At 69.1% G+C, this 26791-nt stretch overlaps 1 protein-coding gene across 1 annotated transcript in view; it reads left to right on the forward strand.

Annotated features, from left to right (window-relative positions):
• The window catches only part of SND1 (staphylococcal nuclease and tudor domain containing 1), a 144548-nt gene that overhangs the window by 57590 nt on the left and 60167 nt on the right, over positions 1-26791 (forward strand). The window contains exons 12-15 of the mRNA XM_068942523.1: positions 5213-5313; positions 15231-15341; positions 17173-17245; positions 26210-26351. Coding sequence (XP_068798624.1) covers positions 5213-5313; positions 15231-15341; positions 17173-17245; positions 26210-26351 — 427 coding nt within the window. The remainder of the gene's footprint in view (positions 1-5212; positions 5314-15230; positions 15342-17172; positions 17246-26209; positions 26352-26791) is intronic.

Here is a 26791-nt window from a genome sequence, read left to right on the forward strand (position 1 = left end):
GTGGGTTTTGCCATGCCGGCGGGGGCCGCGGCCGCTCCGGCCCCGAGCCCTCCCCGAGGGCGCAGCCGCTGGCCAGCGCTTGCGGCGCTGGGCACGCACCGCCGTGAAGCAGCTTTTTTTAATTACGCCGCGGCGCAGGCAATTGCATAGGGTCTAAACGGGGGCCCTTGGCCCTTTCCTCTCGTGACGGCGGCGGGGGGGCTTGCTCGTGCGCGCCGAGGGGGATGGCACGAGGCAACCGGCTGAAAAATACCCGACGGGAAGGGCAGGAGCGCGCGGGAGCACCGCGGGCCGGGGCGGCCCGAGGCCCCATCATCCCTCTCCGCTGACGGACTTTTTTGCAGGTTTTTTTTTTTTTTTTGGTCACTGACGGGCAGTTGTCGGTGCGTGTCGCTGACGGTCTGCAAAGTCCGTGCCAGCCGGCAGCTCGGAGCGTGCTCGTGATGAGGGCGCAGCCTCGAGTTTTTGCAAAGTCCCGTCCGCAGTTTCCACGGAGCGATACGGGCGCAGCGGGGGAGCCGCGGAGGTGGGTGCTGCGGTCCTTGCTGCAGGGTGGCCCCCGCCGCCGGCGGGCCCGCTCGCCTCCCGCGGCCGGCAGCGCCCCGGCGAGCGCAGCCGGTGCTGCCGAGCGGCGCCCCGGCACCGCCGCGCAGCTGCTCAGCCTGCAGAGCTGGGGAGCGTCACTGCTCAAAGCCTCGCGGACATCTGGCTGTTCCCTCGCGCCAAACTTGGGAGGAAGCTTCTCCCTGCCGTGTTTTGCTTGCAGCGAACGGCACATGCAGAGGCAGATGAGCAGGGAGGCAGAAGGCTGCCAGCACGCTTAACTCGTGCCGCCGCAGAAGGCTGCAGTGGCTCGGTGGTGACGGGGCAGGGTGAAGAGAGCGAGCGCAGGGACGTACTCGCTCCCGATGTAACGGCTAGAAACATGGGGCCGTTTCCTCTCTGCGCATCCGCTCTCCTCCTTCAGCTGCTTCCCCAAATGGCTCTGCCAGGCTCTTTCCGCTTAGGTGCTGCAGCCCTGATTTTTCTCGGCTCTAGCGGAGACCCTGGCGTAGCAAGGTCAGATATATCCCGGGGCAGCGGCGAGGCTCTGCCGGCGCGCGCTGCCGCCGCTCTGCCCGGCTCGTCCCCGGGGAGCTGGGCGGCCCCAGCGAGGGCGCTCAGCCGAGGAGGGGAGGGCGCAGAGCCCCTCTGCGCAGCCCCTCACCTTCTGCTTTTGGCAAAGTCTGAGCCTCCGCAGAGGCGGCGGGGGCCGCGTGGCAGGGCGGCGCGTCTCGGGGCGCTGCCGGCTCCGTGCACCCGCAGGCGCTGGCCCCTTTGCCCACCTCCAGGTCTGGCTCTGAGCACAGGCACGCTCGAGGCAGGCGCCTGGCACGGGGCTCTGCGGCAGCTGGAGGGGCTCTGGGGCAGGCCCCCGCGGGGCTTTGCAGCGTGGGGACTGCGCCGGGCCGCTGTGTGCCGTGGGGGCCACACTGTGCTGCTTTGCAGCATGGGAGTCACGCTGTGCCGCTTTGCAGCGCAGGGACCACGCCACGCCGCTTTGCAGCCCAGGAATCATGCTGTGCCCCTTTGCAGCTGAGGAATCATGCTGTGCCCCTTTGCAGCCGAGGAATCATGCTGTGCCCCTTTGCAGCCGAGGAATCGTGCTGTGCCCCTTTGCAGCATGGGGACCATGCTGTGCCCCTTTGCAGCCCAGGAATCGTGCTGTGCCCCTTTGCAGCGTGGGGACCATGCTGTGCCCCTTTGCAGCGTGGGGACCATGCTGTGCCCCTTTGCAGCCGAGGAATCGTGCTGTGCCGCTTTGCAGCGTGGGGACCATGCTGTGCCCCTTTGCAGCCGAGGAATCGTGCTGTGCCCCTTTGCAGCGTGGGGACCATGCTGTGCCCCTTTGCAGCCGAGGAATCGTGCCGTGCCCCTTTGCAGCGTGGGGGCCGCGCCATGCCCCTTTGCAGCGTGGGGACCATGCCACGCCGCTTTGCAGCGTGGGGGCCGCGCCGTGCCCCTTTGCAGCGCGGGGACCATGCCGTGCCCCTTTGCAGCACGGGGGCCGCGCCGTGCCGCTCTGCCCCAGCAGCTCCCGAGGCTGCCACGTGCCACGCAGAGCCGGGAATGTGCCGAAGGCTGGCTTAGGCAGAAACGAAGCTTGTATCCTGCGGCTTGGGGGTGGAGAAAGGCTTAAGCAGGACACGGTGTTTTTCTTTTTCTCTCCTCGAGCCTGCACAGCTCGAGGAGACAGGGAGGGGGGTGTGCGCGCGCCCAGCGGATGTCACGAGCGGATGCCGCCGTGCCCGCGGGAGGGGATGGCAGGTGGGGTCGCCCGGCCCGCTGGAAAAGCCCGGCGCGGCGGAGTGCCCCGCTCCAGGGCGGCGCAGCGAGCCGGGGCGGCCGCGCGAGCCCCGGGGTGCCGCGGGGCCGGCCAGGGCAGCGGGTTGCCGCTGCGGGGCGAGCCGGCACGTGCGGCGCAGCGGGAGGCCGGGCGGGCGGCTGGTGCAGATGGCAGGGGTGGGTGGCAGACCAGACTTGCTCTGCTATAATTACCGCCTGAAACGCCTGCCGATCTCCAATCCCTTCTTTCCCCCAAGCACCCGGCGGCTATTTTTACCTCCCCGGCCAGCTCGTGCCACGTGCCAGGGCCGGGGAGGGGAGCGGGCCGGCCCGAGCATCGCCGGCGGGGCTGGGAGGCGGCTGCGGGGCTGTGCGGGCGCGCGACGGCCGGGGCTCGGGGCGGCGGGCCGGCAGCGGTGGCCGCGGTTTCGGCGGGGAGGGTGACGCTGAGCGCACCGGCCGCGCGCCTCTCCGTAGTGCCCTTCTTCCCGGGGCTGGACGTGCTGCAGGGGAGCCGAGCTGGCGGAGTGATTCACTTCGCGCCGACTGCGGCCGACCTGGGAAAGTCGCCGATGGACGGCCGGCGGCCGCGCGGGGCTGGGGCCTGCGAGCGGGTTCTCCGCGGGCGGCCGGGTCGGGTCTGCTGCTGCCGGAGGCGAGGACGGAGCGTTGGTGGGAGCGGGACGCGCTCCGAGCGGACGCCCCGGCCCGGCTCGGCTCCAGCACGCGCGGCTCTGGGCGGCGAGGGAGGGTGTCGGGAGGTGACGGCAGCTCCCCGGATGGTCTGCCGGAGGGGGCGTAGGCGCTGCCCCAGCCCCGGGCCAGCGGTGCGGGAGGAAGGCAATGCAGCGCTGAGCCAGCCGCGTGCTATATTGCCGGCCCTTGCAGATCTGTGGGGCGAAACATGCGCTTAGGCTGTGCTTTTTTGGATGTTTTCTCTGCTTAATTGCAATTAGCTGGCAGCCCCCTGCGAGGATGCCACGGCGGACGAGCTCCAAGAGGTTAAAGGATGGAGGCAACTCTGCCCAAGGGGCTGCGGGGAATTAGCAGGGAGGGGACCAAGATGCTAATTACATGCGGGTTTTAATTTCTGGTTTGCAGCAGGCTCCCGCTGCGGTAGCTCTGCTGACGGCGGCTCCCGGAGCCCCTCCTGGGCTCTGGTGCCGCGACGGCGGCGCGGTTCTGCGGGGACGCGCGCTCCGCAGCAGCACAGCGGGCGCTTTCGTGGCGCCTTTCGTCTCAGCAGCGCGGCGCCTCTCGGCGTAACCCCTCGCCTCTTTCTGCCGCGCTGTTGCTGTGCCGATAGTTTCACTGGGAGGAATTGCTTTAACCTCTCGCCTGAATCGGCCCTTTCCCGACGGAGCTGCCTCGTTTGCTGCTGCTGAAGCACGGCTAGAGCTGCCGCGGCGGCAGCGCGCTGGCGGCACGGCTTCTGGAGCCGCTCGTGCCTTTTGGCACGTTCACCCTCGTCCGAAAAGCGAGGCTTGCAAAGAGCTGCCGCTTGGAAAGGGCTTGCGGGATGCTGTCGTGTAACGCTGAGCTTGCTGTTGACCCGCTCTGGCGCGGGGCCGGGCTGCGCACGGCCGAGCGCGGCGCGCCGAGCGCAAACCCCTGGCCAAAGCGCGCGGTGCAGCCGTGTGTCCCCGGGGAGGGCAAGGCCCGGCTGGAAGCAGCCTGGGACGCTGCCCCGGGGTGCCCGGAGCTTAACTGCTCCGGCGGCCGTTAACGGGTTGTGGAATTTGCTTTTTTGAGGAAGCGAAGCAGCGGGATTCAGCGGGATTCGCCTAGAACCGGCGCGCGCAGGAAGGCGCTCGGGGTTCGTCTTTCCTTCCGTCGCGTGAGCGCGGCCGGGAGCGGCAGCTCCGTGCGGGGACGGCGGGCGGGCGCCGTCGGCCGCAGCCTGCCGGCTCGGAGCAGCCGGGACGTGCCCGTGCCCCTGGGCGGGGAGAGGAGGACGTGCAGCAAAGCCAGGAGGGCAGCGGTCCCAAGGGAGCCGTGCGCGGTCCGGGCAGCAAGCCGGGGTTTCCAGGCGGAGGCACAAACCGGGTGCAAAAGGAGACCGCCTGCAGCCTTTACGGAGGGGGCGTTTGGAGAGCGGTGAAACGGCCCGCCTCACGCCGTGAGCCAGCGCAGACGGTGCATTGGGGCGGGTGCACTAGCTGCGACACTAGGAAGGGGCGTCCAGGTGAAACGCCACCGCCGCCCCGGCGCTTTGCTGCCGGGGTTTGCGCTGCCGTTTGGGTGTCCTCTGCAAAACTCGCTGCTCCCTAGCAGGGCAGTCGCTCCTTGTTTCCGCAGCCATCCCCTGCCGCGCGGCCGGGCCGAAGCCGGCTTTGCTGCCGGGAAGCTGAGCTCTGCTTGCACGGCCGTGGGGATGCGAGTGGCAGGGAGGGCGGAGAAGGCAGCAAAGCTCCCCCGGGTCTGGGGGGCCCCGGGGTCCCGCTGGCCGGCGTGAAGACCTGGCGCGAGGTGCAAACGCTGCTTCCTCCTGCTGGCGCTGGGGCGATGCCCAGGAGCAGCAGCAGCCTCCGCCGGGGCCGCCAGCGTCTCCGCAGCCGCCAGCTCGCTCCGAGCCCCGGGCGCAGACTGGGGAGCAGCAGTCGGGGGGGGTGGCCTCGCGGCAGCGCAGCCCCGGGCCGGGTGCCGGGAGGTGTTTCGGGGGCACCCAGAGGTGCTCCTCGCCTCGCCCGAGCGTTTTGCAAGCGCCCGCGACGCTGCTGCCGGCTGGCAGCGTGCCGGGCCGCGGTTCAGCTGGAGGTGCAGGCGCGCTCCGGCGTCGGGGGCCAAAACGCCGTCGCTCGGGCGCCGGCGGGGGCTCGCGGGGCCGACTGGGGCGCGGAGGCTTCGCTTTGCAAACCCTGACCCTGTCGCTGTCTGTCTCGCACAGGTGAACGTCACGGTGGACTACATCCGACCTGCCAGCAGCGCCACCGAGACCGTGCCCGCCTTCTCCGAGCGCACGTGTGCCACCGTCTCCATCGGAGGGATGTAAGTGCTGGGCTGCCGGCCGGCAGCGATGGGGGCGGCAGCGCGGTCCGGAGCTGCCTGGCCTTTCCCGGCCCGAGGGACGCGGCCCTCGTCCTCGTGACCCCGCCGGGCTGCCCGCGCCGCGGGGGCTCGTCCCCGCGCAGAGCCGGGGCTCGGCCGGAGGCGGGCGCCCTTCGGCGGCCCCGGCTTTCTTGCCCTCCTGCTCCGGGGCGCTGGCGGGGAGCCGGCCCGCGGCGCCTCCTGCCTCTCTGTCCGGCGTCCTTACACAGCAGCTGCTGCGGTCGCGCTGCCGAGGGAGCGTGTCCGGGTGGCAGCGTCTCCGGGAGCTGCGCAGTAATGATTTGTCATAGGCCTTTTTTTGTAGCAGCTCTTTTGGAAAGCAGCCAAAGTGCTTCAGCTATGCTCTTTTTTTTTAACGTGAGTCCGAGGTCTATGAAAGCTGAAGAGCCGCAGGCTGCCTGGCGGGGAGGGGGGGAGCGTATCTGCGCTGAACTGCAAACTGGAAAGCTTCCCGTGCCCCGGTTCCCCGTCCCACCGGGGCCGGCAGGGTCCGGGCTCACCGGCGCGGGGCGGCTCTGCAGCCGTCTGGAGGGTGGCGCTGGCGGTGGCTGCCTCGGGCGAGCCGCGGGGCGCTTCCCTGCGCCGGGCCGCCTTGCTCTCCTTTGCCTGCGTGAGCTTTAAATCAGCCCGCGACGGCGCTCTCACCGCTGCCTCGGGGAGCTCCTTCCCCGGCCGGGCACGTCTCGCCGGCGCAGAGCTTTTACTTGGTCTTCATCCTGCCCGGCGCCTTGCAGCTGGGCTCCCGGCAGGGTCCTGAGCCGTCCGGTGCACAGCCCGCCGCTGCTTCCTCGCTGGAGAGGAAGGCTGGATGCAACCGCCCGGGGCCAGCAGGATGGAGGATGCTTCGGCGGGAGGTCGCCGGCGGCCGGGCCGGCGGGCGCTCGCCTTTTCGGAAGAGAGGCAGTGGTTTGGGGAGAGATGGGAGGGCTGGCACGGCCGCTGCGCTGCCGGGGCCGTGCCGGCTCCAGGGGGCTGTCCGCGGCGTTTTGGGGCGTTTGCAAGGCATGAGCTGCATTGCAACGTGCCGGCCGAGGGTGGCCGGGGCGCCCGGCGGCATCGCTGACCGCTGCCGGCGAGGAGGGTCCCGCGCGCCCCGCGGCGGCGCTGCCCTGCAGACAGCGACGCCGGGGCCGCGAGCTCCGGAAACCTCATTTCTCCCAGAATAAATTAGCGTCCTCTTCCCGTGCCCCGGCTCGGCGCGCGCGCCTTGCAACGCCGGGGCGGCTGCCGCCCGCGCGGGCTCCCGGCAGCCCAGCCGGCAGCCTCCTTGCAGGCGGCTTGTCCAAAGCGATGGGGAGCTGCGATCCCAGCGAAACCTGCCCGCTCCGTGGCAGGGCGGCGCGAGCGCCCCGGGCGTTCCCGGCCGACGGGGGCTCTCCGCACCGCTTGCTCCGCGTTCGGCGCGCTGGAGAGACAGGGCTTTCTCGTTTCCGTGCTCCCAAGGAGTACTTCGCAGAGAGCTGCCTCCTGCTCTTAGTGTCTCCGGCTGCAAATTGCTTTCAAATAGCTTCTGAGTCGGAGCCGTGCTTTGGGAGCGAACCTGATGTGAATTTGCAGGGCCACTGGTCGGGTTGACTTCATTGGCATAATCGGTGGGAAGAGCTGCGCTGACGCCGGCAGCTCGCTGCGGAGCGGCGCGAGCTCAGCTCCCCGCAGCCCCCGGGCCCCGCGGCACGGGCCCAACAGAGCCGGGTCTGTGCGGCACGGCCCTCGCCGGGAAGAAAGCCCGGCTTGTCCGCCTGGCGTGCGGGGCCGGGCCGAGCCTGCTTGGCAGGCGGAGCACGGCTGCTGGGGAGCTGCCGCGAGGCGGGACGGCAGCTCCCGCCTCCCCCGCTCGCGGCTTGCTGCGTCGCTGAACTCTTCGGATCCTTGTTCCCTCTTTGCAGCAGTTGTCGCCCTTGGTGCAGGCGACCCAGCAGCAGCCGGCGCTCAGCGCCGACGGGGAGCAGGCTCCTGCTCGGGGCAGCGGGGGAGACGCGGAGGGCCGTGGGTGACGGTCCCCTGCCGCGGAGCGTCCGCTGCCGAACAGGGGAGTTTGGGGCTCGGGGGGCCGCAGCGCAGACCCGGTGCTCCCGGCTGGTCCGTGCCCGCTGGCCCTGCCGGCCCGGCCGCGGTGCTGGACTTGCGTTGCCCGCAGACAGGCTCTGAGCTGGCAGCGCTAGCTGACCTCACCCTGCTTCTCCGGCTCCTTCTCCAGCCGGACCCCCAGGTGGGAAAGCTCCTGGCGCTGCCTGGAGGGAGCCAAGGGGCTTTGCCAGGTGCCCAGGACAGCGGCGGGGCTGGGGGAGGCCGCGGGCTCTGCAGCCCTCCCCGGGCGCCGGCGGTGTGTGCCGTTGCTGCCAGCGCCGCTGCCCCAGCCCCTTGTCGAACCCGGGTAAGGGCAGAGGTCTGTGCTCTGCCGCGGCAGCAGCGCTGCGTGCTGACGCAGAAAACGGCTACGGGGCCGCGGCTGGCAGAGAGAGCGGCTGCAGAGAGATCGGGGGCTGCGGGTCGCGGAGGCACCCCTGGGCGCGATTAGTGCCCTGCCACCCGCAGGGTGGCAGGGAGGGACCCCAGGGTGACAGGGCAGGTCTGCTGCAACCAGCAGCAGCGGGTGCCTGCGAGAGCTCTGGGATGTGTCTCCTGCAGCTGCGCGCTCACACGAGCCTCGGCTCTCCGGGAAGGCTGTGCGGCATCCTGCAGCATCCCGAGGCATCCTGTGGGCTCCCGCGGCCACCCGCAGCACCCTGGGGCATCCCGCAGCATCCCTTGGCATCCCGTGGCCACCCGCAGCACCCTGTGGCATCCCACAGCATCCCTTGGCATCCCGTGGCCACCCGCAGCACCCTGGGGCATCCCACAGCATCCCTTGGCATCCCGTGGGCTCCTGCAGCACCCTGGGGCATCCCACAGCATCCCTTGGCATCCCGTGGGCCCCTGCAGCACCCTGGGGCATCCCGCAGCATCCCTTGGCATCCCGTGGGCCCCTGCAGCACCCTGTGGCATCCCACAGTATCCTTCAGCATCCCTTGGCATCTCATGGTATCCCACAGCATCCCTTGACATCTCATGGTATCCCACAGCATCCCTTGACATCCCATGGTACCCTGTGGCCTCCATGGCATTCTGCAGCATACTGTGGCATCCCGCAGCATCCCACAGCATCCCCCAGCAGCATCCCACGGCATCCCTTGGCATCGCATGGCATCCCACAGCATCCTGCAGCATCCCATGGCATTCTGCAACATCCTGTGACATCCCACAGCATCCCCCAGTGTCCCCCAGCAGCATCCCACCGCATGCCCCAGCAGCATCCCACTGCATCCCACAGCATCCCACAGCATGCTGCAGCTCTGGGCCAGCGGCGCAGGCGGGTGCTGGCCATGGGGTGGCGCGGGACCCTCTGGCCCCGGGTGCTGGCTGAGGGGCTCGGGGCTCTGCCGAGAGCCTGGCTGCCTCCGGGGGAGCGTGATCCCGGGCGCTGTCTCCCGGCTGCAGGGGCTGTGAGAGCAGGGGCTGGTGGCTGCGTGGGCTCAGCCGGCCCTCTCCCGCCCCGGCACGGCCCTGCCGAGCTGCCCCGCGGCGCCTGGCAGCCGACACCGCCTCCGTCCTCGGCCGGGACCGCGGGAGGAGGTGCAGGGCAGAGCCGCCGCCGCCGCTGCAGAGAGCGGCTCCCTGCAGCCCCGGGGCACGCTGCAATGATTCGCGCGTCCTGTTTCGCCTGGGCCTTCCCCCCCGCCGCCCCATCCCCTGGCATGCCAGGCGACGGCTAAATGAGATCACGGGGAAGCGTTTGCTTCCCTCTCCGGCTGCGGAGAGCCCTCGCGGCAGCATCGCGGGCTGGAAGGAGCAAGCGCCGTTCCCCGGCTGCGCTCGGCTGCCCGGCGCCGCTCCCGTTCCCCCCCCTCCCCGAAAACCAGCCGCCAGCCCGGGCCCGACTCCGCCGCCTTCGTTTCAGTCGGCCTCGGCCGCAGAGCCTGGGCGGTACAGAGATACGGGCGGGCGATGTGTGTTTTAGCAACAGCCCTTCTTGGAGGAGGGTTAGGGAGCGGGGTAGGTCCGAAGCGCCGGTCTTCGGGGCGCAGCAGCGCGGGGGAGCCGGGGGCGCGGGGAGGGCTCCGGCCGGCGTCGCGCCCGCCGGGCTCTCCCCAAAGGCGAGAGAAACCCGAGCGGCTGGAAGGAGAAGTTTCGGCAGATGAAATTTCCTTTGAAAAACTTCCTGCTGGGTTTTCTGGGGAAAACTGTGAAATGAGTCCCATGTTGCTGAAGAGCGTGGGGGGCGGATGGGGGAGGGAGCTTGCGAATGACCGGTTTTCAGTCTGCTGTTCTTTAAGTGGCAAAAACTATATTTCACGGCCTAATAAGATTTTTTCCACAGCAACCAGCTTTTCATCCACATCTTCCTATTCCCATTCTTTAATCTGGGCTTAACTGGGGGATGCATCTTCTCTCTTGCCTGGGCTGCAGCTCCCCTTTCCAAGTGCTTTTATGTAAAGCAGGGAGCTGCACGGGCGGACGCGGCTCCGGGGTGTTTGTGCCAGCTGGAGGGGACGCTGCCAGCCTGTTTGGGACCCCGATGTGACCCTGCATTTCGCAGGGCTGGGGGCTACCGCGCTTCCCACGTGCCGGATCTGCAGAGGCTGTCAGGAGAGGAGGAGGAGAAGGAAGCAGGGTTTTAACATGACATGTAGTTCAGATTCAGGAATCTTTTTCTTTAAGCTGTATCATTTTCCCCTCTTGCTTGTCCTCTTCATGACAGAGCCCTGCCTTCTAGGCTGACCTGTGCCTGCAGAGGAGCGTGCAGCCGTTTTCCTTTCTCCATGCGTATGGGCTGCGAGTATCGCCTTTCCCCGCGCGAGAGCAGCGTGAGCGGGACGGCTGCGTTCAGCTGCAGCTCTTCTGTGCCGCTGCACACCCAGGCGCCTGCCGCAGTGCACCCGCCACGGTGCACCCGTTGCAGTGCGCCTGCTGTGATGCACCTGCAGTGGCGCACCCATTGCAGTGCACTCGCCACGGTGCACCCGCTGCAGTGCACCCATTGCAGTGCACCTGCTGTGATGCAGCTGCAGTGGCGCACCCATTGCAGTGCACCCGCCGCGGTGCACCCGCCGCGGTGTACTCATTGCAATGCACCCGCTGTAGCACACCCATTGCAGTGCACCCTCCCAGTGCACCCATTGCAGTGCAGCCGCTGCTCCTCCCTGGGTGCCCAGCAGATTGGCTAGAGCGGCCCAGGCCCAGAGCCAGGAGCAGAGGGAAGGGGAGCCTGCGAGGGGAGGGAATTGCGGCGCGGGGCGAGATGTGGCAGGGGAAGGCAGGCAGTCTCCTGGCTTCCAGCTCCTCGAGCTGAGCTGCACCCGGCCGCGTGGCGGGATCAGCCCTGCTCACCACCTGGCCGAGCTGGGATTTCCGAATCACAAGGTCAGCTTAACAGCTCCAGAACTTGAAAGCGTTTGGGGTCCTTCCAGGCTGCCTGGGCTTCGCACCTCTGAATTTTTTCTTTTCACTTGTAAGAAGAGGAAATTCATGGGTTTGCTTATTAATGATGCTGAGAGGCTTGCATAGTTCTGCAAACTGCAGCAACAGATCTTGAAGCAGCCAAAATCTTGCGTAGCCTGCGGAGGGTGAGTAGGGGGGTCCCTTTTCACTGCCTTTTCCAGTTTAGGGAGCATCCAAGGAAGCCAGCTGGTTCGAAGCCCGGAAGCAGGTTTTTTGGCTTTCCATGCGGTGGACTGTTCATCTGTGGAAGGGCTTCTGGCTGCTGTGGATGCTCTTTGCCAGGCTCTCGGGGCCGCCGCCGGACGCAGGATGCTGAGCAAGGCGTCCGGCCCGGTCCTGCTGTTTTGCTGTCTTGATGCTCGGAGGTTTGGCAGCTTTATGGCCGTGCAAGTCCCCGACCTCGCGGCGTGGGAGATGCTGGCCCTGGAAGGAGCGGGCTGGGAGTCGTTCATGTGAGACTGCCTCCGGGCAGCCCGTCTTCCTCCTGCTCGGCGACGAGGAGGGGAGCGGGGCGGCTGCGGGTTTTGGGCACGAGCCCGGCGAGGAGGCGAGGCCCCGAGCTGGCGGCGCTTGCTGGTGCTGTAGGCGTTTCTCTGCCTGCGGCAGCGCCAGGGCCTGTTGCTGTGCGGTGGATGGTGCTCAGCTGAACTGGGAGCGAAGCCCAGGATGTGCTGATTGGGTTGTTTGTGCACATTTTGGAGACGCGCGTTGCCATATCTGCAGTGGCCTGCCCCGTGAGCTGCCCTGATCAGCACGCGTGGCTCCTGGGCAGAGCCCGGACCGTCGTCCGTGCGGAGCACGGCTGCTCCTCGGAGGGTTTTTGGCGTTTATTGTCCTTGCAGAGCTGGGGGCTGAGGCGGCCGGGGAGCAGCAGAGGTGGTCGCAGCCCTGCGCCGTCGGCGCGGGCTGGCAGTCCCGCTGGGCTCGGGCTGCCGCCGCGGCCGCTCGCCCCGGGCCGTCCCCGGGCTGGGGGCCGCGCTGCCTTTCCCCTCCTCGAGGAAAGTCGTCCCGGCTTTCCAGGGCGAGGGAAGGCTGCGAACGCAGGCGGGCCTCCGCTGCCCGCTTCCCTCGGGGAGGCGAAGGAGCAGCCGCGGGGTGCGTAGAAGCCGGGGGGACCCTGCGGGCCGGGAGCTGGGGACCAGCTGCCAGCGCTGGCTTTCGCAGCGGAGCCACGCGCGCAGCGAGTTCCCGGCGTGGGCCGCGGCGCCAGGGTAAAGCTGGGCCCGCGCCCAAGAGCTGCGTAGGTTTTTGCAGCCCGAAAGCCGCTGGAAAGGGACCAGCTTTCGCGGCTGCCTTGCAAGCTGCTCCCTCCTACGGGGAGGAGGTGTCTGCGGGGAGCCTTCCCAGGGGCGCAGCCGTGGCCAGGCAGGATGCGGTTTGCAAAGATGCTGGTGCCTGCTGGAGAGCTGGCAGAGCCCGTCGGCTGCTCCCGCTGCCCCGGGGCTGGGCTGCTGCGGCGCTTGGAGCTAAGCCGCTCGCCTGGCCAACGGGGGCGACTCCGGGCTGTCTTCCCGAGGCCCCTGGAGCGGAGCAAAGCAGAGCCTTCCCCTGCCCTCGGGGGGCCGGAGCTGGCCGTGCTGTTGGGCTGCGGCGGGGCCCTGGGCACGGAGGGTGCGGGCAGGGCGGCGCGCGCCCCGGGGCAGCGCGGCCGGGCGCCCGGCGTTTCCTGGCACGCGGTAGGGCAGGGGCTGAGGCCACTCGGGTCCAGGCTCCTTTGCCGCAGGTTTTAGGAAGCTCCGCTTGCAGGATGGCGCTTGGGACCGGCGCTTTGGCCCTGCTGGCACGGGCCGAGCAGACCACGCCGCATCTTTGCAGCCTGCGCCGCCTCTCGCACGCGTCCCAGCCCCGTTGCACGTTTGCCGCGTCCAAGGAGAGCGCGATCGGCGCTCCGGGCTGGGAGCTGAGCTGGGCTCTGTTTCCCTTTGCGCCTCCCTCCGCTGGCTCGCGCAGAGCGAATGGCTGGGAGGCTTCGGCGCCGCTCCGCGCAGAGGGGGCTGTGGGAAGGTGGTGTTGCTGCTGCTGTACGGCTGCCAGGGAGCTGCAGGCAGCAGGAGCCTACTGCGTGTCAAACCCAGGCGAGGAGGAAAGCCTCCTCTGCTGCCTCGGCGGCCCGTGGAGTCGAGCGCCTCGTGCGCGCTGGGAAGGAAGCCGGGACCCTTGGGATAGCGGGGCTTGGTCGGTCCGTGATGGGGAGCAGATGGGGAACAGCAGCTCGACCGGCACCTGGTCCGTGGGGCCGGAGGGATGCTGCTGCGGGCATGGGGGAGGGATGCAGATGGGGAACAGCAGTTCGACCCACACCTGGTCCGTGGGGCCGGAGGGATGCTGCTGCGGGCATGGGGGAGGGATGCAGATGGGGAACAGCAGTTCGACCCACACCTGGTCCGTGGGGCCGGAGGGATGCTGCTGCGGGCATGGGGGAGGGATGCAGATGGGGAACAGCAGCTCGACCCACACCTGGTCCGTGGGGCCGGAGGGATGCTGCTGCGGGCATGGGAGCGGGATGCAGATGGGGAACAGCAGCTCGACCCACACCTGGTCCGTGGGGCCGGAGGGATGCTGCTGCGGGCATGGGAGCGGGATGCAGATGGGGAACAGCAGCTCGACCCACACCTGGTCCGTGGGGCCGGAGGGATGCTGCTGCGGGCATGGGAGCGGGATGCAGATGGGGAACAGCAGCTCGACCCGCACCTGGTCCGTGGGGCCGGAGGGATGCTGCTGCGGGCATGGGAGCGGGATGCAGATGGGGAACAGCAGCTCGACCCGCACCTGGTCCGTGGGGCCGGAGGGATGCTGCTGCGGGCATGGGAGCGGGATGCAGATGGGGAACAGCAGCTCGACCCACACCTGGTCCGTGGGGCCGGAGGGATGCTGCTGCGGGCATGGGAGCGGGATGCAGATGGGGAACAGCAGCTCAACCCGCACCTGGTCCCTGGGGCCGGAGGGATGCTGCTGCGGGCATGGGAGACGGGACGTGGTGGGGACAGTGCTGCCGCCCTGCCAGGGACCCGATGTGCAGCAGGCAAACGAGGTCCGTGGTGGGTGCAGGCTGCGCTTCCTCCCATCCACGCTCGCTGGGGCACGGAGGGACCGCTGCTCTCCTGCAGCTGGGGGGAGCCCGGCGGTGCAGCGGGAGCAGCAGCCCGCAGCACCTCCTGGCTGCCCGGGTGGTGGCCGAAGCGCGTTCCTCTAGGAAAAACGCTCCCCAGCTGCAAACGTGCCGGGTCGTTGGAGCCCTGGGGTAGCAGCGGGGCTCGGGTGCCTGCCGGCCGAACGGGGCCCCATGCCGCAGCGCTGCGGGGCTGCTCCCGCGCCAGTGCCTCGGGTCAGCGCCGCTGGACGTGCGCCCCGCGGTGCCTGCGCCGGGGCGGCCGGGGGAGCTCCCGGTGTCCGTGCCCATCGCCCCGCAGCCCAGCTGTCAGGGCGCTGGCTGCAGAGGCGGTGTAATGTTAGATTTGTAATGACTCCTCCGTGAGTCCCGGTCTGCTGGGATTTGGCGCTTGCTGCCCTTTGACCAGCGGACGCGATGGAAACTTTTGATTTCCGGCATGTTGGAGCCTCTGGGCGTCCAGGGCCGGGAGCAGGAGCTGCTGCTCTCCGAGCGGAGGGGAGCACCGTGCGGCGGGATGGGGCAGGGGCTCGCCGGGCGGCGGGGGCCCGGAGCTGGGCGCCTCCCCCTGCAGGGGGGGATTTTCCTCCAGCCCCGGCACGGCTTGCCCCGAAACCTTCCCCACGGTCACTGCTAAGAGCAGAGAAAACCGCGCGCCAGGCTGGTGCTCGGTGCTCGACAGCGGCTTTCGCGGCGCCGTTCCGGCCCGTTTGCTCGCGGTGGACTCGTGGACTCCTGGGCTCCCGCCGGCGCAGAGCAACGCGGCTCGGGCCGGCCGCTTCTCGGCGCGCATCCGCTCTCGGTGCAAACAGCCTGCAGCCCGGGCGCCGGCGGGGGCCGCGAGCCCCGGGGGCAGAAACCGCTGGCGCTTGCGCTCTGCGTTTGTCTAAAGCAGCAGAAGGTAACGGCAGCCAATTTATGGGGCCGCCGCGGCGCGTGCGCGCCTGGCACGGATGGGCAGGCGGCCCCCGCCGCCACTCTGGGTCCCGCCGGACCCCCCGGCCCCAGCCCCGTCCCGCTGCCCCCGTCGCTGCGCCCGCCTCGGCCGCCGTCCTCCCCGGCCCCTTGGCCGCCGCCGGCGCGTGGGCTGGCGCGGGGCGTTTGCGGATGCACGGGACAGGGGAAGCAAAGCGCATCCGGGCAGCGCGGGCTCCGGCACGGTGGCGCCCGGCCCTGGGACCCCTTTCCGCGGTGCTGCCCCGGCTGCGGGACGCCGGGGTGCCGAGCGGCCCTTGCTGACTCCCCCTCTCCCCCCCTTTCTGTTTTGCAGCAACATCGCCGAAGCCTTGGTCAGCAAGGGCCTGGCCACGGTCATCCGCTACCGGCAAGACGACGACCAAAGGTCCTCGCACTACGACGAGCTGCTGGCCGCGGAGGCTCGGTGAGTGGCGCCGGGACGCGGGCATCCCTGCAGTGAGCTCCCCGCGGCTCTGCGCCTCCCCGGCCTCCCCCCTTCCCCGCCATGCCCGTGCCCGGGGCCGTCCCGCAGCGTCCCCGGCCCCAGCCCCGAATTGCATGGCCGGGGCGGCCCGCGGGCTCGGCGGCGCAGGGCCAGCCCTGCAGCCAGGCGGTGGGAAGCGGCGGCGGCGCGCCTTTGCATCCTCCGTGCTAATTCTGTAGCTGCCGGTGGGCGGATTAAAGGAGAGAAGGTGTTAAGAAAGCCTGGGAGAGGGAAGGAGGTGCACGGCCCGCCCTGTGGTCTGCGGGGCGGCACGCTGGCCTTCGTGGCGCTTGATTCCCTTCGCTTCTTTTCTTAACCTGGGGAAAGAGCTGTTTTCCTGCAGGGGGGGAAAAATTTGCTGTTTCTCAGCAAGGCGTTTCTGCCTGGGCGCGCGTGCCCAAGGACGGAGAGGGCGAGAGAAGAAAGCCTGGTGCTGCTTTCGGCTCGTCCCGGGCGGCTCGGCGCCCTGACGGCTGCGCGAAGCCGTGGGGTGGCTGCAGAGGCCGCGTCCCTGCGGGGCCCCGGCGAGCGCCAGCTGCGGAGGGAGGGCGCGCGCGGGCCGCCGAGTTGGCAGAGCCGCTTTCCGGCCCCACGTTGGGCCGCTGAGCGGGCAAGCAGGCCGCCTGGCCCGCTGCTCCCAGCTCTCGCTTCGGCCCCCCCAAAAAAAGGCTGAGCCCAGGAGGAGGCCAGGTTGCTCTGGAGCAAGCGCGGGAGCTCGCCGCTGGGCTGCAGCGCGCCGCCCAGAGACGCTCGCCCCGGCCTCGCTTTCTGTGCCGGCAGCACCCGCCAAATAACCTTGGCCTTTGCAAACTGGAGGAGGACGCAACTGTCAGGGGAAGGAGCCGTCCGGGGCTCCCTCGACCGCCCGCTAGCCGTCGCCGTGCCGGCTGCCCTCGGAGCCCGGTCGGCTCCGGCCGCCTCGCCCGGGGGCCCCTCTCGCCGCCAGCCGCGAGCGGGAGCAGCCGTGAGCTGCACGGAAACCTTATAAATATGCTGCGGGGTCTGTCGCGCGCGGCTGGCCCCGCCGCGGAGATGACGAGCCCGGAGGCGGCAGCCAGCTTTGCCGGCCCGCGCGCAGCCCTGGGAGCGCCTCCCGGCCGACGGCCCGCTGCAGTCCCCGCTCCCCGATTCCCGCCGGCGCGAGGGCCCCGATCGGGGCCGGCTCGACGGGGAGAAAGCCGCCGCGGGGCGCGGGGGGCTGAGCGGCCCCGTCGCCCCTTGCCACGCTCCTCGCCTGCACCACCGCTCCCCGCCGCAGCCGGAAACCGGAACGGGGTTAACAGCAGGCTTGTGGCACCTGATGATTTTTCCTCCATTAAATGGCTTCTATGTACAGCATTCACTCAGGCTACTTATCTTACATGTATTTTTTAACCTGGAAGGAACTGATTTCCATGAGAACTGGAAGGTTGGCTGTGTGTGTTTTGCATTTAAAATGTTTCGTGTGATTAAGCACAGAAAGAAACGCTTATTGCTTGTGATTCTTGCTGGTGCATTCTCTTCCCTGTTGGTTCCCCCCTTTGCGCGGGGAGCAGAGCAATTTAATTTGGTAGCGGGGACAAGCGTTCCCTCTGATCAGCTCTGTGCTCAGCTCAGGTGAGCTGCTGAGTGCTGGTAATTGGGATTAGCCAGCTAACGAGCCGCCTGGTCCCTCCTGGGTGCCGCAGGCAGCAAAGCGGGGACAGCTGGGGTGCGTGCGCGGGGGGCACCGCGCTGCCCTCGTCCCTCCTCGCACCCGGTGCTCACTGCTTGTGCCACCTCTCTCTTGCAGGGCCATCAAGAACGGCAAGGGATTGCACAGCAAGAAGGAGGTGCCCATTCACCGGGTGGCAGACATCTCCGGGGTAAGGAGCCTTTCTCGCCGCCCGCGGGCATCGGCGCGGGAGGCGCGCGAGATGCGCCGGTTCTCGCGGCCCGGCGGCAGGATGCCGGGGACCGCGGGACGCGCGGCCGGTGCTGGCTGCGGCGCGGGAAGCGCGAGGCGGACCTCGGGCCGCGGGGGGGTTGCGTGCACCCGCCGTCCTGGCCCCGCGGCTCTGTTGTGCCCTGGGCGTCCTGTGGGTTTCACCTGCCGCCTCGTGCCGGAAGCGCTCCGAGCGTCAGCGGGCTCAGAAGGGCAACGGGGGCAGCGAGCGAGAGGGACGCGGCGGCGGCCGCGTTGCCTGCTCCCCTGGTCGTAGCGGCGCGAGTCCTGCAGCCAGCCCTGCCGCCGTCCCCAGAGCTCGGCTGGCTCGCCGGCGTTTAAAAAATGCATGCCGGTTAAATTGCCCGCAAATAGGGAGACAAAACGATGGTGGTGGTGGGTGAGCGGAAGGAGGGGGCTGGAAGTGGGAGGCAGCGCCTTCGACGAGACGGGGAGTTGGACCCGGTCCGCCGGAGTCGGGGATGTCTCCGCACGAGGTGCTGGGCAGGGCTGGTGCTGGGGCCTGCGGCGTGCATCTGGCGTGCATCTGGCGTGCATGCAGCGTGCATCCGGCATGCATCCAGCATGCATCCGGCGTGCGTGCAGTGTGCACGCAGCGGGTCCTTGCCTGGCCCGCAGGACGGCCCGACCTGCCAGCAGGATCGTTAGGAGCATCTCTCACTCACCCAGGGAAACGAGCAAACCGGTTGGTGCTGGGTGAGAGGAGGGCCTTTGCAAACAAAATTAGGGCAATGCATCACGGCTTTTATGAAGATTTGTTAATCTTTTAAAATCTCTAATAGTTTTCTGTAAATTGATCCCACTCTTCGTTAGCTGAGTGCCAGCAGTTGTGCGGCATGATGAATGCGGGCGCGCGCTGAACCGACGGCGTGTGCTCTACCGCTGCCAAAATAACGTAATGCCGATTAGCATCCGCCCTCTCCTCCCGCCGCCCGGCCAGCCCCGAAGGGCTCGGGAGCGGCTGGGGCCGGGGCCGGGGCAGCAGCCCCCGTCGCTTCGGGCGGGCTGTTCCCGCTGCCCCTGCCTTGCGATCGCCCCGGCTCTCGCGGCGGCGGCACCTCTCGCTGTCCCGGCCGGCGCGGCGCGTCCTCGCTCCCTGCTCGCTGTTAGCAGAACGAAGCATCTCGGGAGCCAGGATGGGAAACGCGCGCCAGGCTGGGGCTGGGAGGGAAGGTTTCATGCAGGGCGGGGAGGGAATGCACAACTGGACACTTGCAAAAAAATCCCTCGCTTGCTGAGCGGGTCGAAGAGCAGGATTCCCGCGCCGCGGGCCCTTGGGCTCCCTTGGGAGCTGCGGGCTCTCCTGGGGCTGCTTTGCTCCCGAATCTGGGGCAGGGCAAGGCAGGAGGGTCAGACTGAGTGCAGTGATTTCTTAGTCAGCTCGCTGCCTCGTCGTGCGCCTGCTCCTGCTCTCCGTCCTCGCCCTGCAGTTCCCCTCGCGCTTTCGTTTGCTCGCAAGAAACTGCCAACTCCAAGCTCCAATTTAGGTCACCTAAAGCCCTCCTGCTCCTCTTTCTCATCCGCGTGAAACTCCCAAGCCGCGCTGACGCGGCTGTTTGCAAGCGCCTGCGTTCGGTGTTTATCCTTGTAATGGGGGCTATAAATATTGCACGAGGTTTTTACGCCGCGGTGCAGGCGGCGCAGCTCGGGTGAGTCGCGCGCGGACGGTCTCGTTACGGTGCCTCGTCCCGCCGGGAGGAGCAGCCTGGAGGGGCGAGCGCTGCCGGCAGAGGTGGCCGGAGCGCAGCGTGTCCCCTCGGCCCTGACGCCGCCGTGCCGTGCCGGGGCGTTGCAATGCAATGGTTGCTGCAATGCAGCGGTGCCGTGCCCCAGCCCCGCTCTCGGGGCCGCGGGGCGCCCGTTCGGCGAGGAGCAGTTTGCCCCGGGCGCAGCCTGGCGCGTCTGGCTAACGCCGCCGCTCCGGGCGCCCTGGGAGCCCCGCGGAGGTGTTGGCAGGCAGATCCTGCCAGGCACGGCGCGTGTTGGCAGTGAGCGGCAGCCGAGGTGGGGGCTGCGGTCGGAGAGCAGGCGGCAGCGCTGCTGGTGCCCGTTTCCCCCAGCAAAGGGGCCCCGGTGCTGGCATGGGGCCGGCGACGGAGCGGCTCACGCAGCCGGGTCCCGGCCACTGGAAGTGTCCCCGCGCTCCTCTGCACCTGATGCATCTGCGGTTTGGCCCAGCAGCAGAGCTCCCTCCCCTCGCTGCACCCCGGCTGTCCTGGCCAAGGCGGTCCTCTTTTCAGCCGCCGTGGTCCCCTTTGCGGCTGTACCAGTCCCCTTTGCAGCCATGGTCCCCTTTGTGGCCGCAGCGGTCCCCTTTGCACCCACAATCCCCTTTGCAGCCATGGTCCCCTTTGCAGCCGCAGTGGTCCCCTTTGCACCCACAATCCCCTTTGCAGCCACAGCGGTCCCCTTTGCGGCTGCACCCACGGTCCCCTTTGCACCCACAGTCCCCTTTGCACCCATGGTCCCCTTTGCAGCCGCACCCACGGTCCCCTTTGCACCCACGGTCCCCTTGGCAGCCGCACCCACGGTCCCCTTTGCACCCACGGTCCCCTTTGCACCCACGGTCCCCTTTGCAGCTGCACCCACAGTCCCCTTTGCACCCACGGTCCCCTTTACAGCTGGAGCCATGGTCCCCTTTGCGGCCACAGTCCCCTTTGCACCCATGGTCCCCTTTGCAGCTGCACCCACGGTCCCCTTTGCACCCACGGTCCCCTTTACAGCTGGAGCCATGGTCCGCTTTGCACCCACAGTCCCCTTTGCAGCCACGGTCCCCTTTGCAGCTGCACCCACGGTCCCCTTTGCACCCACGGTCCCCTTTGCACCCATGGTCCCCTTTGCAGCTGCAGCCACGGTCCCCTTTGCAGCTGCATCCCCTTTGCAGCCACGGTCCCCTTGCAGCCGCGCTCCATGGGGAAAGCGCGCGGGCAGAGCTCGCCTTCCTGCCGCTGCAGCAGGCCGGCCGGGCGATCCCCGCGCACGTCTCTGTCGTGTCCGTGACCCGTGCCGTGGCGCCGTCCCGGCGCGTCCCCTGCCCTCGGCGTGCGTGCCTGCGGCAGCCCTGCACTGCGGGGATGCTCGGGTTAATCCCCGTCAGCCCGGCGTCCTTGCCGCGTCCTTCTCCGGGCTTGGCCGCGCCTGGCTTTGCGGATCCGCTCCCATCGCGCAGAGCCGCTGGCCCTTGGCTCGGCCCGTGCCCAGCTCCCGTTCTGCCGCGTCGCGTGGAGGCACGGCCGGCAGCCGGGGCTCGGGAGGGGAGAAACCTGCTCGAAGGCGCTGCTGCGAGATTTAACCTAGTTTTGCGGCCTCCCGGCGCGCTGCCTCCTGTCCTCCAGCCCGCGCTCGTGCCGGGATGGCTGGGGCCATCGGAGCTGCGGGCGGCGGGGGCCTCGGCGAGGCCGGCGGCAGCCCCCGTCCGCACGTTCCCCTGCCGCCGGAGAGGCGCTGCGCGGGCACGGCCTCTCGCAACGGGCCCGGGATGCTACGGCCTTGAAGGGGGGGGCGGGGGGGGGGAGAAAAAAAGGCAAATGGGGAAGCGCGGCAGGGTTGGCCCCCGTCTGCCTCCCTCCCGGCCGTCTCCGCCTCCGCCGGGTCGGGAAGGAGGGTACCTCCTGGTTTCCCCTCTGTGCCTGCGTCCGCCGCCTTTGCTCGCGGACGCATCGAAGCAGCCTCGTTCAGCAAATAACGTCAAAGGCGCGAGACGGACGGGTGCTAGCTCGTGCCCCCGTCGGGCGGGCGCGGGGGCGAGCTTGCGAGAGCCCGGCCGCTGCAAGGGCTCCTGTCCTTGGGCAAAGTCCTTGAGTAGCGTCGCAAAATTGGCAGAGCTTCGCATGAAAGGGGATTATATTTCTTGTCCTTGCTGTGTTTATGCGTAGTTTCCCTTCAATTCTGAGATAAATAAGCACGGGAAGCGTTGAAATAATAGCAACGGGGTGGGGGGGGGGGGTGACGGGGAGCGCGGTGCCGCGGGATGCCAGCTCCCCGCGCCGCTGCGCCGCGCTGCGTTCCCGGAGCGGCTGGGCCGGAGGCCGCGTCTCTGCTCCGGGGCTGGCGGAGGCCGGAGACGCCGGCCCGTGGGTGCCGGGGGGCTCGCGCACCGGCCCCGAGCGGCGTGGGTGCCGCGCTGCAGCGGTGCCGAACCCCCTGCGGCGGGGTTTTGTTGCACGCCACGTAAAAAATAAGTTGTGGGATGTCTCCGGAGAGCCGGAGGGATTTCGCCTCCCCGCCCCGGCATGGAGGCTGGGAGTCCTCCCGGGCCACCAGGAGGATCCCTGACGGTGGTGGCATCCCGGCAAACCCGGGCAGGCTGGGGGAGACAGCGCTGGCGCAGGCGATGACGGGGGAAGTCAGGCAAGGCTTTAGGAAAAGGGATAGAGCAGGCTGGGCTTTGCACGTGTCCCCCTTGCCCCTCCATCATCTTTGAGAGGTCCTCGAGATCAAGGGAGGTGCCTGAGGTCTGGAAGAAAGTCGATGTCACCCCAGTCTTCCAAAAGGGCAAGAAGGAGGAGGCAGGAAACTCCAGGCCTGTCAGCCTCCCCTCCACCCCTGCAAAGGGGATGGAACGGCTCATCCCGGAGGTCATCACTAAGCATGTGGAGGACAAGAAGGTGATCAGGAGCAGTCTGCACGGATTCACCAAAGGGAAATCATGCTTAACCAACCTGCTAGCCTCCTCGGATGGAGTGACTGGCTGGGTAGATGGGGGCACAGCAGTGGATGTTGTCTCCCTGGACTTCAGCAAGGCTTTTGACACCGTCTCCCCTCACATCCTCCTAGGGAAGCTCAGGAAGTGTGGGTTGGATGAGTGGACGGCGAGGTGGATTGAGAACTGGCTGGATGGCTGAGCTGAGAGGGTTGTGGTCAGTGGCGCAGAGTCTGCTTGGAGGCCTGTAGCTAGCGGTGTCCCCCAGGGGTCAGTCGTGGGCCCAGTCTTGTTCAATGTGTTCATCAGTGACCTGGCCGAAGGCGCAGAGTGCACCCTCAGCAAGGTTGCCGATGCTACTAAACTGGGGGGAGTGGCTGACACACCAGAAGACTGTGCTGCCATTCAGGGGGACGTGGACAGGCTGGAGAGCTGGGCAGAGAGGAACCTCATGCAGTTCCACAAAGGCAAGTGCAGGCTCCTGCCCCTGGGGGGAATAACCCCCATGGCCCAGGACAGGCTGGGGGCTGACCTGCTGGAGAGCAGCTCTGCAAAGAAGGACCTGGGAGTGCTGGTGGACAACAAGTGAAGCATGAGGCAGCAATGTGCCCTTGTGGCCAAGAAGGCCAAAGGCATCCTGGGGTGCATTAGGCAGAGTGTTGGCAGCAGGTCGAGGGAGGTGACCCTGCCCCTCTCCTCAGCCCTGGGGAGGCCTCACGTGGAGTGCTGGGTCCAGTTCTGGGCTCCCCAGGACAGGAGAGACATGGCGCTACTGGAGAGAGCCCAGCGGAGGGCTACTGAGATGATGAGGGGACTGGAGCATCTCTCCTAGGAGGAAATGCTGAGAGAGCTGGGACTCTTCAGCCTGGAGAACAGATGACTGAGAGGGGATCTGACCAATGTGTGCAAGTATCTGAAGGGAGGGTGTTGAGAGGCTGAGGCCAGTCTCTTCTGCATGGTGCCCAGCGACAGGACAAGAGGCAACGGGCACAAACTGAAGCACAGGAAGTTCTGTCTGAACATGAGGAGAAACTTCTCCTCATGAGGATGTGAGGGTGACAGAGCACTGGAACAGGTTGCCCAGGGAGGTGGTGGAGTCTCCTTCCCTGGAGACCTTCAAAACCCGTCTGGACGTGATCCTGGGCAATGTGCTCTAGGTGACCCAGCTTGAGCAGGGTGGGTTGAACTGGATGATCTCCAGAGGTCCCTGCCAACCTCAGCCCTTCTGTGATGTTGTAAAGCTGTGGCAGGGTCCGGCTCCCGCGGCTCGGCTCGCCTGGCGTTGCAGCAGGGCTGGGCGCAGAGCCCGCGTCCCCCTGCAGCGGTCGCGCGGGGTCCGAGCAGAAACCGCCCCGGCTGTTTCTTAGGATCTCGCTAAATCTGTTGGCAAACTGTGCGGTAGATCTCGTGGCCGCCTGCCGTTGCGGCAGCACAAACGGCTTGCCCTGCCCGAGGCGTCCTTGCTGCCCGCAGAGCTCCCGGGCGCTGGTGCGGGCGAGCGGGGACGTCTCGGCAGCCTCTTTCTCCCCGTCCCGTCGCCGCTTCCGCGCACTTGGTGAGCGCCGGGCATCTCCTCGGCTCGCCGCCCCGCGAGGTTTCCAGCCTGCCGCCGGCTCTGCTGCCGTTCGACCCGCTCTGCTGGGGAAGCCGCCCGCGGAGCTGCGCCGGCGGCGCCGGAGGCTCCCGTTGCCGCCCCGCGGGGCGCTTGCCAGCCTTAATTTGCAAGATACAGCTTGCAGAGTGGGTGACGCCGGGCGGGGAAGGGAAGAGCTCAGAAATTCGGCCGCCGTTGGCTAGCGCTCCCCGCCGGCGCTGGCAGCGCCGTGCCCCTCCTCGGACCCCGCGGCTCCCGGGAAGCCGGGCAGGAGCCGGGAGGCGCCTTGCCCTGCGAGCGCCGGGAGCGTCGCGCCTGCTGCGTTCGCTCGCTGGGCGCCCGGGACGCGTCCGCGCTGGCCACCGGCAAGGGAGCGAGCCCGGACCCCCGGCCCCGGCCGCTTTCCGTGAACTTCTGCCCGGGCGCGAAGAAACGAGCGGCGCTTTCCCGAGAGCGCAGCTCCCTTTCCTATAAAAGCCTGCAAACGGCGGGCGGTCGCAAACGCCCCAAAGCCAACGGGGCTGTCGGCGCCGCCCGGCAGAGGCTTTGGGGAAGGAGCGGCGCCCCGCCGGCCGCCTGGCTGCCCTGCGGTGATTGCCGCTGCGCGACGAGCGCTGCCGTGCCCCTTGCCCTGGCCTGCGAGGGCTGCCGGGCATCGTGCCGACCGGCCGGGATCTCTCCGGTCGCTGCCGCGAGCGCGCGAACGCCGCTGCTCCTGCGCGATGCCGCCGGCGGCTTCCCGGCCTCCCGCTGCCGCCCCCTTGGCGAGGGAAGCTCCCCCTTGCAGCCCCTTTCCCTGTAAGCTAATCGAATCGTGCCTGTATGGTGATTACCGCTAACGAGTAGCCTTCCTTAGCAGCTCCCATTTTGTATTTGCATGCGTTAGACCTACGTGGTTAAGCGTTGGGCAGCGCGGTTGGTCTTTGCCTGCAGGTTGCGCTGGCGTGCGTTGCAGCAATCCTCGCCTGCGCGGCTGCTGGAAGGGCAAGTCCCCGGGCGGCGAGCCGCGGGGCGGGCGCCCCCGGCCTCCCCGGCTCCCGGCGGCGTTTGGCGGCGACGGCTCCCTTTCCCCGGCCGCGGCCCTGGGCCGCGATGATCTCCGGAAGGAAACCGCGTCGCGGCGCCAGCTCGGCGGGGCGCAGAGCAAGCGGCCCCCTTGCAGCAAGGGGTCCTTGCAGCCCCCTGCCCGGCGCCGCTCGACCCCAGCCGGGCCGAGGAAGGTCGGTCGCGCTGCCAGCGCCTTCCCCCGCCGCGGCGCCCAGCCTCGGCTCCGGCCATTCGCAGCCGCCGCCGCTCGCCTCTTCCCCCCGCGCGTCCCTCCCTTCCCCAGGCGGCTGCGCTGGAAGGCGGCCGCCTTGCTCCTGCCGCGCGGGAACGGGCTCCAGCCCCGGCCCGGCCCGCCCTGCGCGAGCTCGAGTCGAGCCCCTAAGCGAGCGCTCGAGACCCTCGACGCGGCGCTGCCGCTCCAAGGGGCCCCTGGAGCGGTCGGTGGGGTCCCGTCCATCCGTCGGCGCTCCCGGTGGAGGCGGCGGCGGGAGCGCTCCTCTCCCCGGCGCGGACCCCTCTCCCCCAGCCCCGAGACTGCTTAGCAGCTCCGTAACGTTTTCCTTAACGGAAGAGCCTTAGTTTATGCACAGTGGTTGCTGCTAGGGGTGGAGGAGCGCAGAACCGGGCCGCTCCGGGGGGTGCGGGGAAGGGGAGCCGTCGGGGGGTCCGGGGAAGGGGAGCCGCCGGCCGCTGCAAGGGGTCTGGGGAAGGGGAGCTGCCGGCCACTGAGAGGGGTCCGGGGAAGGGGAGCCGCCAGCCGCTGCAAGGGGTCTGGGGAAGGGGAGCCGCCGGCCGCTGAGAGGGGTCCGGGGAAGGGGAGCCGCCGGGGGGTCCGGTTCGTCTGGGGAAGGGGAGCCGCCGACCGCTGCAGGGGGTCCGGGGAAGGGGAGCCACTGGCCGCTGCAGGGGGTCCAGGGAAGGGGAGCTGCTGGGGGGTCCGGGGAAGGGGAGCTGCCAACTGCTGCGGGGGGTCCGGGGAAGGGGAGCCACCGACCGCTCTGGGGGGTCCGGAGAAGGGGGCCACCGGGAGGGTCTGGGGGGTCCAGGGGATGGGAGCCACTGACTGCTCCGGGGGGTCCGGGGAAGAGGAGCCGGGGGGCCGCTGCAAGGAGTCTGCGGAAGGGGAGCCATCGGAGGGTCCGGGGGGTCCAGGGAAGGGGAGCCGCCAACCGCTGCGGGGGGTCTGGGGAAGAGGAGCCGGGGGGCCGCTGCAAGGGGTCTGCGGAAGGGGAGCCGTCGGGGGGTCCGGGGCATCCGGGGAAGGGGAGCTGCCAGCTGCTCCGGGGGGTCCGGGGAAGAGGAGCCGCCAGCCGCTCCGGGGGGGCCAGGGGACGGGATTGGGGTCCGCTCGCACCCCAGGAGCGGCGGTTCGGGGTCCGCTCGCACCCCAGGAGCGGCGATGTCCCCCCGCGGCCGGGCGGCTGGGCGCGGGACAGCTTTGCCGGCAGCCGTGCGGGCGAGGGCTCGGCCCGTCGCCAGCTCCTTCCCTCTCCCGGGGCGGCGGCGGCGGTTCGGGGAGGGACGGCCGTGCCGCGGCGCGGGCAGGCGGGTGCTGGCCGCGGGGCCCGCCGGCGCGCGCTGACGCCCTCTCTGCCCGCCAGGACACCCAGAAGGCGAAGCAGTTCCTGCCTTTCCTGCAGCGGGCCGGCCGCTCCGAGGCCGTGGTGGAGTACGTCTTCAGCGGCTCCCGGCTGAAGCTCTTCATGCCAAAGGAAACCTGCCTTATCACCTTCCTGCTAGCAGGTGAGGCGCCGCGCGGCACCCCTGGGCCGGCCGGCGTGGCCCGCCTCGCTCCTCCTCGTGCCCGTCGTCCCCTCGAGCCCGGGAACGCACCGAGGAGGCTTCGGCTTCCGAGCGCTGCCCGGGGCACGGTGCACCGCACGCAGGCGCCAGCCGGAGAGCCCGGCCGCCGGGCCGTGCTGACGATCGCTCCGCAACCGGGCCGGCCTCCGCCAGGATTTAATTGCGTTTGAGCCGTAACCTGAGCTGGCGAGACCCGGCCGAGAGGGGCTCCGGGAGGCCCTGGCCCCGCGCGCGCCCGAGGGACGAGCCGGGCACAGGGTGGTGGGCGACGGGCAGGGTGCGCCCGCCGGCTTCCTCTGCCTCTTGTTACCGCCCCCGTTTAGCCCGCCGTGCCGTTCGCGTCTCCCCGCCGTGCTCGTCCGTCCCGGCCCGGCCCCGGG

Source organism: Struthio camelus, chromosome 1 (assembly GCF_040807025.1).
Source record: "Struthio camelus isolate bStrCam1 chromosome 1, bStrCam1.hap1, whole genome shotgun sequence".
Classification (NCBI taxonomy): domain Eukaryota; kingdom Metazoa; phylum Chordata; class Aves; order Struthioniformes; family Struthionidae; genus Struthio; species Struthio camelus.